The sequence below is a fragment of the Papio anubis genome, chromosome 16, assembly GCF_008728515.1.
Source record: "Papio anubis isolate 15944 chromosome 16, Panubis1.0, whole genome shotgun sequence".
Classification (NCBI taxonomy): Eukaryota; Metazoa; Chordata; class Mammalia; order Primates; family Cercopithecidae; genus Papio; species Papio anubis.
In genome coordinates this window covers 49,577,463-49,592,472 of record NC_044991.1, presented here as the reverse complement: position 1 = coordinate 49,592,472, position 15,010 = coordinate 49,577,463, and the positions used below count along the sequence as shown (strand labels likewise).

Sequence of the window (15,010 nt, the reverse complement as noted above, 5' to 3'; positions counted from 1 at the left end):
TAACAATGATTAATTTAGTGGCTTAACAATTTCATCTCCAGGTATTTTTTGAATTTCTACTGTTGTCGCCTTCTAGCTGCAGGCCGTGAACTCAGTCATGAGACGGCTGCCCTAGCTCCACACATCATAACCTTACATAAAACCACTCAAAGGCCGTGCGGCAAATGGCAAATGTCTTCATTTTGTAACCCTTTCTAGAACTGAGAAAAGCCTTCCTACATCCTCCCTAGCTGGTGTTTCCTCATTGGCTACAATGGCCTCATATTCCCATTCTTAAACCAATCATGGGCAATAGGGTATCACTTTCATGATTGGCTTAGAGTAATTAAGATTCACTCACAAGGCTAGAGAGAGTTCAGTTTCTCAATTCCATGGTCATCAGGTACCTGAACAAAATTGATATTATATCATCAAAGAAATAGAGGGGAAACAGCAATTGGGTAGATATGTAACATAGAGGGTATGTTACAGCCACGTTTCTAACAATTTTTAATTTCTTTCTTTTTGGCCCCTTGGAAAGAGATCTGAAGTGTTTCTATGAATTTTTAGTAGTTCTATTGTCTGCATTTTTTATTGTAAATAGGTACCATGATGAATTCCTCTGTGCTTTTCTTCCATGAGGTTGCTCTATGACCAGCTTTTTGTGTCTGGATTTGAAGGTTGCCCTTGAAGATTGTTGGTTCCATGTCAAACTAAAGCATTTCTTGAGGGTTTTTCTGCATGGCTTGAAAACGTTGTGCCTTAGAGCTGTGATTTTATTAATAAAATAATAAGTCATGACTGTTAACATTGTGGGGCATGGTGGTTAAAAAGGGAGATGACACTGGTAAGAGGAGCAGTAACAGACGTAGAGTAAAACAACAAAATCAAGTGTGAGGCACGTGAAGAAAGACCAAAGCACAGGACAGCAAAGTAGATATTAATAAATGGGTGGTGAGGAGAGGCCAGGCCAGGGTAGCAGTCACTGATGCTTCTGTAACTGTGGGGCATGGATCAAAACTACAGTAACACTGTCTTTGAAATAATCCCTCTCCACGTCTAGTACTGAAACAGGCTTTGAATCTTCACATAGACATGAGGGAAAATAGCAAAAGCAGACACAAAGCAAGGAACAACCCAAGGAAATGAAACTGATCAAGAGTATCTCTAAAACAAGTCCACGGAGTCAGTTCCATTCAGTCAGATAAGAAGACAGAGTGATTTCGTGACCTCTAGAACTTTATGAACGGTTCCATTACTGGGTTTTGGATGAGGAACGTGAGCCGACATTGCGGCAGATAATACTAAAGGCAATTGTAACTTTCTTATGAAGAAGAAAGCATGCCAAACTTTGCCATAGGTTACAGAGGAAAATTTACAGATGGGATGAAGCTTTTTAACTAGAAACTGATCATAGCTAAGTTTTTGCTGGCACCAAAAGTCTGTATAGGCTACATGACATCGTATTTCTTCCTGTTCTTCCATTTCTTTCACCATGTTGTTGTATATAATAATTTACTTTCTCTTCATCCACTTATTCTAACTAATGTAATAATGTGTTTCGTGTTCCCAATCTTGTTCTTAACAGGGAGGAAGCTCTTGTTTACATTGCTGTTTACTCTGGGATATTACTATTTTGAGGTATTCTGAACCTTGATCAACCCCAATCATATTGGTGTAATTTTCTAAGCCATTGGTAAACAAACAACTCTTTTGAAAGTAACAAACAGATATTTTGTAAATCTCTCAGCGAAAGAAATTTGAAAAGCCAATGGCTCAAAGTTAACAGTTTTTCAGTAGCAAAGAAGTAGTTATTCTGGCTCAATTTAGAGCAAACTACATGTGAAACCTCATTCAAAGTGTGACTTTGCTAGCGGTTTACTGAACAATGTGCATGTCATCTGGAGTTCCCAACATTTTTACCATCCTGCAACAGCAGTCATACGAGAATATGCCTCAATCAAAATCAGGCTAAAAATTTGTTTCAGTTCTGCATGTGACCCAGGACCTTCAGGCTTTCTGGTCGCTATTTGTTGGGGGACCAAATGTGGCCAGTCACATGTGAAAAGTTTATTTTAGATTGTTCCACTGTGTGACATGCACCAAGCTCTTTTCATATGGAAAGTTCATTTTTCCCCTATGAAAAAAGAGATTCAATTAGTTTATTCCTTTTGTAGGTAATTTTGAGGGCCTTGGGGAAAATGGAAATAGGTGGTCCCTCCAGGCAATTTGTACAATAAAATATTTTGGCCTCGATTTGACATAAAATGATGTACATTGCTGTACATAAGTCCCATGGAAACTTATTATGTTATAAACAACAATAGATACTCTTAGAAGGGAATACTTAGCTCCTTTCCAGGACAGTTCTGAATTCTGGAGAAACATTCAACTGCATGTTTTCTAGCAATGAGATATTTGATTCAGTCCCTGAGTGTATGTGGGTTTCAGTTTTGTTTGAGGTGTGCCTTTTTTTGAAATCCATAGTGGTAGAATTTTCAAGATGGATGCAGTAAACACTGGCCAGTCTTCGGACTCGGGGAAATAATTGGTTTCCTTGGCATTTCCATACCTGGGTTTGCCAAAGTCAATAGGAAAGTGTTTATGTGTACAAGCAATGTTAGGAACAACTCAAGAACCCAACTGCCAGTGCAGAGAGAATCCATACCTTTTGTGGTCCTGCTCAACCCTGAATTGATCCATTATAAAAATGACCTTCTACCTTTTTCCTGAACACTTCAAAGATATTCATTTTAACATATGAAAGCACAGTTGGCCGGGCGTGGTGCCTCATGCCTGAAATCTCAACACTTTGGGAGGCTGAGGTGGGCGGATCACTTGAGGTCAAGAGTTCAAGACCAGCCTGGCCAACATGGAAAACTCAGTTTCTACCAAAATACAAAAATTAGCCAGGCATGGTGGGGGGCGCCTGTAGTCCCGGCTACTTGGGAGGCTGAGGCAGGAGAATCACTTGAACCCGGGAGGTGGAGGTTGTAGTAAGCTGAGATCGCGCCACTGCATTCCAGCCCGGGGAACTGAGTGGGACCACCCGGTCTCAAAAAAAAAAAAAAAAAGAAAGAAAGAAAAAAGAAAACACGGTTGATCACAAGTTGCCCTGAGTCTGTTGTGAATATGCCAGTGTTTATTGATCACTTTGCAGCTCCTGACTCTTTATAAGAAGAATCATCTTTTGAGGGGAATTTTTAATGAACTGTCTCCATAACCTCATAAAACAGTCAATAAATGTGTAATTTACTTTTTCTCTGATGCTTAATTTGTCTTTGATGCTTCTTAGAACACAGGTTTTCTGTTTTAATTTAGCTCATCATCAAGAGAGAATTCCGGGAAGCTTTAGGGCATTTTAATTTATTCCCAAAGAATATTTCATCATGTAGCTACTGGCTCTTTTTGTTTTTTTTTCCTCCAACAAGGGAATATAGACTGATTTTCCTTATTTCTCCTCTGACATCTTTGTAACAGGGTGAGTGACTCATCACTCTGCTTGAAGTTAGTCTTGTTAGACCTACCGCTGGGCTCTGAGACAGAACCTTAAATGTGGCTGATATCTCTTGTGTTCGGGAGAGAAAAGGCAAACTTAGGGATTTAAAATAAAACATTTTTTAAAGTAATGTATTTGTGTCTCCTCTAATCTTTTGCGGCTTGACGGGGAAATGGATTCTTCCTTGCCAGCACCTATTGGATCTTCTCCCAGAAGCCAAACCACAGAGTGGGAACTGGCTGCCTATAGCGGGGAACACTGCCTATATAGACAATGTTTCTGCTCGTTGTCAAGTCTCAATTAACCACACAGTGGTTTGTTTTTGTTTGTTCTGTAGAAGAAAATTCTTTTTCATTTTTGTCAATATAAAGAATTGCCTTTTTAGGAAACAAACATAGTTATGCCTTATTTTCTTGAGTATAAAACTTAGACATGTTTACTCTCCTTCTGGGCAATGCCAGGGCATTGGAACAATTTTAATCTCACTGGCTTCGTCAATTTCTTTTTTGAAATTTAATCCAATAGACTTTTAAACACATAAGGCATTATTATTCTATGTTATCATCATGGTTCATTTAGATATGTCTACATATTCACATATTCTTTGTGAAACGTTTTTTCTTGTATCCTCTGCCCATTTGGGATCATCATCTTGTACTTCCTCTAGAAGTTCCTTTCATGCGGTCTACTGGTGGGAAACTCTTTGGAGTTTTCATTTTTGTTTTTGTGCAAAAATGTCTTTATTTGTTTAATGTATTAATAGATGAGAATCCACATTTCCTCCATTCTGGAATGATATGTTCACTGGATATAAAATTTTGTGTTGGTGGTTATTTTCCTTTAGCACACTGAAGATAAAATTCCACCACCCTCTAGCATCTATTGCTGTTGTTGAGAAGTTAATTGTTAGTCTTAATACAGTTCTTTTGATGATAATTTGTATTCCTCCCCACCAATAGCATTTAGGATTTTTTTTCTTATATTTTGGGCAGTTTTTCTATAATGTATCTAAATATGTGTTTGAGGTGGCTAGATGGATCCCTGTCCTCAGTTCTGCAAAAACTCTAAACTATCATGAAAGCAAATATGGCTTCTGTCATTTTTTTCTTTCCTTCTAAGATTCTATATATATATATATTTGCATATAAAATAAAATGAACCTTTTTACTCCATCTCCTCTGTCAATGAATTGTTTTTAGTGTTTTCCATCCTTTAGCTTTCTGTACTGCTCTGTGGGCAATTTTTTTTCTGACCCTTTTTGTAATGCATCAATTTTTTGTTTAAGCTGCTATTCTATACATCCTCTGAGTGTTTAATTTCAGGTTGTGTATTTTATTTCCGATGTTCTATTTGGTTTATTTTCAAATCTATAATCTGTATGTATTAGCTTGTTTCAGGAAAGCTTTCCTGTGACATTCCTCACCCTGGAAAAGCCTCAGCTCTTGAGTGTAGGCTCCTCAGCCTTCAAGGCTGTCAAAGGGTGAACTCAAAATTTCCATCATGAGCAAAAGCCTATCAGGGTGAAAGCAGCGTCCTTGCTTATTACCTGTCTAGGTTCAATGCCCCCTTCAGTTTGACCCTGATCATTAAGTTCTTGTAGTTCTTTGGGTCTTTAAAGATAGTTTTAATGGCCAACCATGGTGGCTCACATCTGTAATCCCGGCACTTTGGTAGGCCAAGACAGCAGGATCACTTGAGATCAGGAGTTTGAGACCAGCCTGGCCAACATGGTGAAACCCTGACTCTATTAAAAACAATACAAAAGTTAGTCAGGCATGGTGGTGTGCACCTGTAATCCCAGCTACTCTGGAGGCTGAGGTAGAAGAATTGCTTGAACCTGGGAGGTGGAGGTTGCAGTGAGCTGAGATCATGCCACTGCACTCCAGACTGGGTGACAGAGCGAGACTCCATATCAAAAAAAAAAAAAAAAAAAAAAAAAAAACATATTAAATCCAGCTTCTTTTTTCAGTGGAAAGGATGGTCCAAATAATCTAATCAGCCATTATCAGAAATAGAAAGTCTCCATGTTGTGTTTCTGAAATACTTGAATTGGTTAACATCTGTATCAGTCACGATTCAACTAGAAAAACAGAGCCAGTAAAAAATTGTGTGTGTGTGACAGTAATTGGCTTATACAATTTTTGTGGATGGCTATCTGCCCCCTTCTCAAGGTTGTCTCCCTTTTTAATGATGGACCCTGGCAGGCAGGCAGGAAGGCAGGAAGGGAAAATTGCAAGTAGGCTTCGTGACTAGAGTAACCTGCAGAAGCTGAACCTCTTCGTCATGGAGTTGAACACACACACACACGCACGCACACACACACACACACACACACACACACACCCCTGGCCCAGGAGTCAGAAAACTAAAGGAAGACCCAACGGGCAGGGGAAGTGATTGCAGGCTCAGCCGCTGCTTCCCATCAACCAGACACATAAATCAACAGATCAGCAACAATGCCTGCGTATTACACAATGACTGCTGCCTCCCTCATCAGTCCTCCAATTCTCAGAAGAATCTCCGTGGAACCCACAATAACTGGAAACATACAGAAAGGGAACTCTGGGAAATATAGTTTGGCTGAGACAGTTGGCACAATAAAAAGCATCACGCTGTTATGTAAAAATCAGAAAATGTTTTATTTCAAAAATACACCATGTCTCTTGAAAAATGAGATCCTAAGATTATAATAGAAACATGCAAAGAATTTCTAAAGCTAGGAAGAAGCTGTCCCTTAGGGCTGCATGGTATTCCCTAGGCTGTTTCATAGATTTATATTGTCTATTGTCCCCATAAGGCAACTGAGTTTGAGATTTAAACAAAAATTAAAACTTAGATTCCCATGGATGCCATTTATTCCTCCTCCTTTTCTTTACCGTATCAACGTTCTTTCCCCCTCCTTTGTCCATATTTTTCTTTCTTGGGGATAAGAAAATGTGGACATGTGAAGATAAATGTACTGGATAGAGGGCAGAGGCTGCAAAGAGAATCGTCCCCATCTGCTAGAGTAGGGGGCTACATGTTGGTGGGGTTCAGAGTCTTTGCAGCAAACAATGATTTTAACACCAGGAATAGGATGAGGTGGACTTTTATCACATTGGCTTTCATATGCCCACCTGCCATACATGAAAAGTCCACACGACCATGCATGGAAAACCTTTTGGGTTTATTTCTACTTCTACTTCTGTGTGCCTGTCATTGGGCATGATTCCTATGAATTTTGCTAATGCTCATTAGATTTTTTTATCCTCAATGTATCTCTGTTTTTTTTAAAGCCCTGTTTTGGTATAACTAGGATAGTGAAAATTATCAAACACACACATCCCAAACACTTTAAAGCAACTAATGTAAAAGTGTAATTGATTTCCAGAAACCATTACCTGATTTAACTATGACCTTCAATATTTTAAAGGGAAAAGATGGCCAACTTCAAACCAAGAGAAATACTGTCATCCCTTGGTATCTATGGATGGCTGGTTCCAGGACTCCCCTCAGATACCCCAGTCCACAGATGCTCAGGTCCTTTATATAACATTGTATAGTGTTTGCATATAGTCTATGCATATTCTCCCATGTACTTTGTCATTTCTAGGTTATTTATAATGCCTAATACAATGTAAGTTCTATGTATATAGTGTTATACTGTATTGTTTAGGGAATAATGTCAAGAAAAAATGTCTATACATGTTCATACAGACACAACCATCCACTTATGGTTCTTCTGAATAGTGTTGATCCAAAAGTGGTTGAATCCACAGATGTGGAACCCATGGATATGAAGGGGATGACTGTATTTACCTACAGAAAATCCAAAGAGGAAATCTACTAAGTGCTTTGAAATACTTGATGAAGAAGTACTTGGAGATGAGGGAAAAGGCTATTGCATGAGGGCAAACGCAGGAACACTGGGTTGAAGAAAACACTGAAGAAAGTTTTCCTTCCAAATAGGAAAGCAGTTGCCAAGGGCAGGATTACATTCTCTGTTTTCCTTGTATTATATTATATCTAAGGCCATTTTCATGCAGCAAATTCACCACTTGGAGTCCTGTTTACATATTTTCTGTCAACAGAAATCAACAGACACAAGTGTTCTGTGTTTATTATAATCATTAGTTGAGGTTAATCTTTGAATTTGTCAAGGAGGTGTTTGAATTTCCTCGAATAACATTTTCAGATTTTAAAGAGTCACACACACACACATACACAACAACAACAACACACATTTATACACACACACAAACAACTTTATACGATTGGAGAGAAGCTTAGCAGATTAACCATTTCGGCATCAAAATGGATTTTGCCCTAGCTGATTATGCTAGTATATGAAAATTTGTGTCAAAGAGAATAGCCAGCAGCATGTATGTGTGTTTGGTACATAAGAGAGAATCGAAGATACATTGTCTTCTATCTTTGGCTGAGAAAGATTTGTTTCCTTTTTCTTTGCACCTTAGGTATTATCCAGAAAAGAAAAAAGTCACTCTTAGGTTTTGCAAAATACACAATGAGCTGTTACAATTCTTAAATTTCTTACTGGGTCTGTGTTTTAGGTGGAGCCAAAAAACCTTAGGACTTGAAAAAAATATTGTAAACCAGACAAGACATCTTTATAATTGTTGAGTACCAACTGCAGTGCAATCACCTTAGTCCAAGCCTCCACCGTCTCTCCCCTGGATTTCTAAGTAGCCTTCAAACTGCTCTCCCTGCTGCCACATGTGTGCACTCAAAATCTATTCTCAACATGTCACCCAGAGGCATCCTTTTAGAACAAAAGTTAAATCAGGTCGCTCCTTGGTTGAAAACCCTTCAGTGGCTCCCAACACCCTCAGAATAAAAGCTTAAAAGTCCTATATGGTCTAACTCCACTTTTGCTGCATTTTTTCTTCCTTTCCTCCTTGATGTACTCTCTGATCAGGCCACACTGGGCTCCTTGCTAGGCCCCAACAAGACAGGCAAATTCCACCTTGAGCCATTGTATGGACTGTTTCCTCATCTCCCAAGTGTCTGTTTGGGCAACTCTCTCCTGTCTTTCAAATGTTTGTTCAAATCTGTCAGAGGCTTTCCATGACCACTTTATTAAAATTTACAACCCCCTCCACCACTGCCCCATCCCTGCCATCCTCTCTCCTGGTTCTTCTGCTGTGCTTTCTGTTTTTCATAGCATTTGTCACCTTCTCTCATTCAGTCATACCCTTCTTTCCTAAGTGTGTCCTTGAGTGCTGCCCCACCTATCAGAATGTAAGCTCTACAACAACAGGGGCTTTGTCTGTTTCGTTCCGTGACGCTCTTGAGGTCCAGACACCCAAGAACATCGCCTGCCATATAGCTGGTGTTTAATAAATATTTTTTGAATGCATGATGTATGTAGAGGGCTAACAACATTAACTCTGTATGTTAAAAAATAGTTCTGGCTCTTCGTGGGGAGAAAAGTAGTGCCCAGACCCCTTGGACTGTGTTGTTCACTGAACAAACAGCTGTCAATCATTCATCACTATCTTTTCTCAAGTTTCTTGATGGTAGTGGGATTTTGCGGAGAATATCTCAAAAGTAACAGTTGTGATCATTTTTAACAACTAATTCTTACAGAGAGTGGGGAAGGCCAAGGAGAACTCAATGCCACTTCCATTGAATGTGTGGGAGGCCAGGTGCCATCCCACACTGGGGGTGTTGGAGCAGATAAAGGCAAACAGAGGAATTAAATCTGTATTCTAGAAGGCACTCCAAGAGATGTCCCAGACAAATAATTGGAAACACCAGGTGACTTAGAAATCAATTTCATTGCCACAAAAATGACAGCCTCCCTTTTTTTCCACACAGGGGGAAGGTTCCTCCTCATTCTTGTCGGAAACTTGCCATGAGGATCCCTCTGTTTCCCCCAACTTTACTCCCCCCAACCCTCAAGCTCTCAAGTGGTGACCACCGTCCTTCCGGCCAGGTAGGACTGGATGGGAGGGGTCGCTTTTGAGAGAAGGGTGGTGTGTAGCCATCCGGTTTTCAGGCATCATGGACTTGCTCCTCTGTCCTTCATCCTCCCTTTCTCTACATTCCCATCTTTTTTTTCTGCTAAAGTTCCCAGCCACACCCATGATCCTTTCCTCATCCTTTCTGCCTTCCTCTGGTATTAATTTCTCCATTATTGTGCTCTCTCTTCCTGACATAAATCTCATTCTTCCATATTGTCTTCTTCCTCTTTCTCCTTTTTGTTTCTCTATTAGCAAATTTGGCTTCCTTTTTAATCTGGATTTTCTCTCTTGCACTCAGACTATTATTCCCACTTTGAAACAATTTTTTCCATTTCTGCTTCTCACTACACTGTTTTCCCGCAGTCCTATTGTCTTACAATCCAGTGGGATCGAGTTAACTCTCAAGGAATCTTTTTCAATCCACTCCACTCAACTTATGCCCTCCTTTTGGAAGTCCAGCAAAATTTATTTTATTCCTAGATGGTATTTAGAGTGAGTGGGGACAGCTTGTGATTTCCTGATTCTCTAGAAGCAAGAGCTCTTGGAAATATCTCACTAATAGGGATACTTGGGCCAGGAGCTCTTTGTTAGAGCAAACTTCAGCTTGAAAATCAGAGCAGGCTTTAACTTACCCAAGGAAATGCGTCACGAAAACTATTATATCCCCTTCACTAATAAGAAAACTGGCAAAAGTCATTCCAAAGAGTGTGCAATTCTTAGAGAAAAGAAGCATTCTTGTGATTTTAAAAAAAGCAAACTTTATTCTGATGTAATGAAAATAGAATTCTACAATGAGACTTATACTGTTTTTGTCTTCAAGTATTTGTAGATCTGTGAAATAATGCAGTTTAAGAACATGTGAAAGAGTTACTGAAAATAACTCTTTACTGAGAAAGAGGTATGACTTATTCCTCTTCCTTGACATCAGTTGTTGCTCTGGCTGAGAGCTTTTCAGACCTTTGTGGGTATCTCAATTACTTGGACATCCTGTTAAACTGCAGACACTGATCTAGGATGTCTGAGTGGGGCCGGAAAGTCTGCCTTTCTAAGTAACTTTCAGGGGATATAGATGCTGCCACAGTTCCAGGGAGCACATTTTAACTGGCCAGGATCTAGTACATTCCTACCTCCAGGCTTAAGCACCTGGAAGAAGCTTGAAGCCACCGTCATGGCGTTTGAATGTATTTTAACTTTTTGACTCAATCACAAGCCTGGGCCTTTGATTTCTTTTTTTTTTTTTTTTTTTAATTTTCTACTGCCTGTAACACTAGAAAGAGAGACACAGGGAATGTCGTGTCAGAACAAAGTCACAACATGGCTGTGGATTCAGTTCATGTCCTCTCAACAGTGATCATTTTGTTTCTGTGTGACCTTGTGATGAAGGCCATATTGGAAGGTGGGTAGAGGACAGACATATAATACCAATTTCTGGCTTCTACAAGAAGGCATCAGGGAGACCTTGACAATGTCTTCTTCATTCGGATATAAATGTTAAGACTATCTTTTAAATCATCAATGATGAGCATCATTCGATTTTTTGTTGTTGTTACACTTGTTACACCCTGGTAGTTCTGTGGGGATTGTTTGTTTGTTTGTTTGTTTTTTGTTTTTTGAGGCATTGTTTTGCTCTCGTCGCCCAGGGTGGAGTGGAATGGCGCGATCTCAGCTCACCATAACCTCGGCCTCCCAGGTTCAAGTGATTCTCCTGCCTCAGCCTCCTAAGTAGCTGGGATTACAGGCTCCTGCCACTACGCCCAGCTAATTTTGTATTTTTAGTAGAAATGGGGTTTCTCCATATTGGTCAGGCTGGCCTCTAACTCCCGACCTCAGGTGATCCGCCTGCCTCAGACTCCCAAAGTGCTGGGATTACATGTGTGAGCCACAGTGCCTGGCCTGCCCTGGTAGTTTTTAAAGCTGTTGTGAACCACCTAATACCACAGATAGAATATCATATTTTCTCAGGGGATGCAAATGACAGTGGGTGGAGGACCTAAGAACACATGAATTGGGTTTTATTTTTCAAAACAAATGTAATAGAGACAAAAAAGCTGCATTTGTGTTGCTGTGCTTTCTCAGGCTTGCAATAGTCTGTTCACAACTTGTATTCCCTTTAGAATGTCAACTGAGATGCCCACTGGGGAAAAATATTTATTTTAAAAAACAGACAAATATCCCCACAATACCTAGACTTCAAAAATTTAATCATATGGTGAGTTTGTTTGGTTCCTTTAGCTTTCCACATATAAAAGATGACATAAAAATAAATATTTCACACTTTTCTTGTCAAAATAGGTCTCATTGCTAAAGCGGAAAAAGAAAATCCCATTATAGTATTTTATATTTGAAAAAAGAACAAAATGTTCTTTTTAATAGTGTATGGAAAGTAGATTTTTGTACTAATTTTAATATTTCCCCGAATGTTTTTTACATTCTTGTTCTTTCCTTAAACATCTTCATTCATACACTACAGCTGAAAACAAAATGATGAATAAAAAGTAATAGTACATAAGGCTGGGCATGGTGGCTCATGCCTGTAATCTCAGCACTTTGGGAAGCCGAGGTGGGTGGATCACCTGAGGTCAGGAGTTCGAGGCCAGCCTGACCAAAATGGTGAAACCCCATCTCTACTAAAAATAAAAAAATTAGCCAGGTGTGGTGCCAGGTACCTGTAATCCCAGCTACTCAGGAGGCTGAGGCTGAGGCTGAGGTGGGGCAGGAGAAGCCCTTGAACCCGGAAGGCAGATGTTGCATTGAGCCAAGGTCGCACCATTGCACTCCAGCCTGGGCAACAAGAGGAAAACTCCGTCTCAAAAAAAAAAAAAAAAAAAAGGAATAGTACATAAAGCTATAACGCTACCACGTATTTGCCAAAAGATAATGTTTTCTATTATGATAGAAGATTGACCCCAAGAGTAGTCATCACATAAATAGTTGTAATTTTACATTTTTTAAATTTGTGAGTGCAAATCTTCATTGGTGAAAAAATATATTCCTTGTTATCAGCTTGACGTTAATCGGTGAAGCTAAGTAGGTGAGTTATACTTTTAACTGTGGTAACCCATTTTTAAAATAGCCACAAATCACTATAGAGCAAGATATAAAATAAACAAAAGAGATGTTTGCTCATTTTATGTATATTAGGTCTTTAGATAAAGAGCTGTAGAATGACCAATTTCTAAAAACACCAATGAAACATTGGAAAATTATAAATATATGCCAGGTAATTATTAATGCCTGCTTTATTCTAGAATATGCCAATTTCAATAGAAAGCACAAAAGAACAGAAAATATAGTTCCTACATGCTTTAAAATAATAAAGGTCAGTTTAAGGCCATAGAAAGGCATTAAGATATTTTTCTGACACACAATAATAAAAACAAAAATTAGCATTTATGGAGCACTTACTGCATCATCAAGCACTTTTAAAGCACATAACATGTGTTATCTCCTTCTTCTTGCCATTGTACATTTGGAGAAACTAAAGTTCAAAAACGTTAATGAACTTTACTAAGGTCAGACAAGAAGTACCAGACCTTGGACACACTATGTGTCTTTCAGCTTTTTAAGTGAATGTCTGAAGCTAAGATTTTATGATCTAGATGTCAGAGTAGGTGACTTCTCTTTCTCACGTTGACATGGATAAACAAGCAATAAGGGTACACCACCTATGCCTCAATATACTTACCTGTAAAATGGAAAGATGATGAGCCTCTTTGTTAAGGAAGCATATCTCTTTGAGTGGCTAGAAGGGATACTCGCCACACATGTATACCAAACACTGTTTCATTTGCTGGTGGCATAGCCCAGCCTCCACAAGGTCATGGCTACAATTTGCCAGAGATTTCACCCCCAAACTGATCACAACAGCACAAGGCATTAAACATCACAGGCAGCACGTTCACATTGCTCAGAGTCACTTGTTTTTAACAAACATCTGGGAGAAGAACATCTCTGAGGACTAGATTTTAGAAAACTTCCAGCCCTGTGAAAACAGGACTCACCTCTAGGAAACCACAATTAGTCACAGTTTCTATCACTGAGAGGCGGGCAGCTGTTTTCTGTGTTCGTCGCATCTGCTGGGGAAGCAATGCCAAGCAGAGGGAAAGGGAGACACCTGAGGCACAGTGTGGCCTGCACAGTTCGGTTAAGAGAATTTTGGATCAACCTTCCCTGTCTATGGCTGCTGAAAACTCACAGTTCCACTCTCTAAAGCAGCAGGATTGAGGAAGGGCTCACTCACTCTCACCTCCCTCCAACCTTGGCTTTCCTCCTTCCTCTCTTCTCCTCTACTTGCAAGCCATTCAGCTTATACATGTCAATGCTCTTTCAACAACAGACTCGGTGGGTTTGCTTCCCTTGAGGTCTTCTTTCTCTCTCTCCTCTCCCCATTCCTCCTGTTAGGTCTGTCTCTTGCCCCAGCCTGAGAACAGAATCTTTGTTAACGAACCCTTCTTCTGTACTACACAAGAGAGGAGTTAGAGACACACTGGGCTTTTCTACGCGTCTGCTTTCATTTGTTAAGCAATTGTTTTTTATTTGGATTTCATTTATTCATTAAAATATTTATGAGGCTGTACTACTTACCGGGAGGATGCTAGGAATTCTAAAGGAATATCTTGGTAGAGAAATATCTCCTTTTAGATTGTATTTTAAGTTTCAGTCATAGCACAGAAAGGGGCTTCTTTGGGACCTGTGACAGATGACCCTCTTCTCCTTTTCCTCTGCAGTTAGATTCAGGGCGACTGCTTTGGGCTAAATTATGAAAGATTTAAGCAGGAAATAAAGAGATTTTTCTGAAAGTAAAAATATCTAAATACCCAAATAGATTCCTGAGGGATGTTGTGTTTCTTTGAAGATCTTTAAATATGGAGACAAAGAAGGCGTCTACCAGAAGAGGGTTGAATATGACTGAGTGACCTTTTTATGATCTCCTTTGAATCCGTGAAGGATGCGATTAATTAAAGTCAGAAGTTTGTCACTAAAATAATAGTTATGAGATCCAGAGAATTCAAGGTGTTGGAGGACTCATTAAGTAGGTGCATAAATATCATGCTGAAAGATTTAATGAGACCATAGGGTCACTTATAGAAAAATGGTGCAGAGATGGCCTAGAAAAAATAAATTAGAATCGATATTGCGCTTCCGAATTAACAGCTATAGATTGCTATATTAACACCTGAGACAGAAATTCTATAATTATATCTTGATGATGAATATTGATGTTCTTGTCATGGAAAAAATGAAAATTGCTCACATTTAGTATTTTACTTATCAATAATAAAATAAATTTATATGTGTGTGCTTATTTCTGTGACACCTGGGAACCGTAAATGCTTTAAGTAGCTACAATTAAGTGAATAGTGTTTTTCTTTTTTCCTTTTAATTCAACCAATAGTTATTGAATGCCTACTACACAGAAGGCACTGGGCTAGGTGCTGGGAAAAAACACAGATGCACCCCTTTCCACGCTTCAAGTAGATTATAGTATAGTGCTATCCAATAGAATTTTCTGCACTGATGGAAATTTTCCATGTCTTAGTGTCCAGTGCAGTAGCAACTAGCCACAAGT

At 39.3% G+C, this 15,010-nt stretch overlaps 1 protein-coding gene across 3 annotated transcripts in view; it reads left to right on the top strand.

Moving 5' to 3' along the window:
* PLCB1 (phospholipase C beta 1) overlaps positions 1–15,010 on the top strand; it is a 738,719-nt gene that overhangs the window by 644,449 nt on the left and 79,260 nt on the right. Inside the window, exon 32 of one of the 3 annotated variants that reach the window (XM_031656115.1) lies at positions 9,296–9,413. The exons of 1 other annotated variant lie outside the window; for it this stretch is intronic. In XM_031656115.1, the coding sequence (XP_031511975.1) occupies positions 9,296–9,394 (99 nt within the window). In that variant the 3' untranslated portion in view covers positions 9,395–9,413. Of the gene's footprint in view, positions 1–1,042; positions 2,802–9,295; positions 9,414–15,010 lie in introns of those variants that run through there. One more of the 3 variants, XM_031656116.1, reaches the window with a different exon arrangement.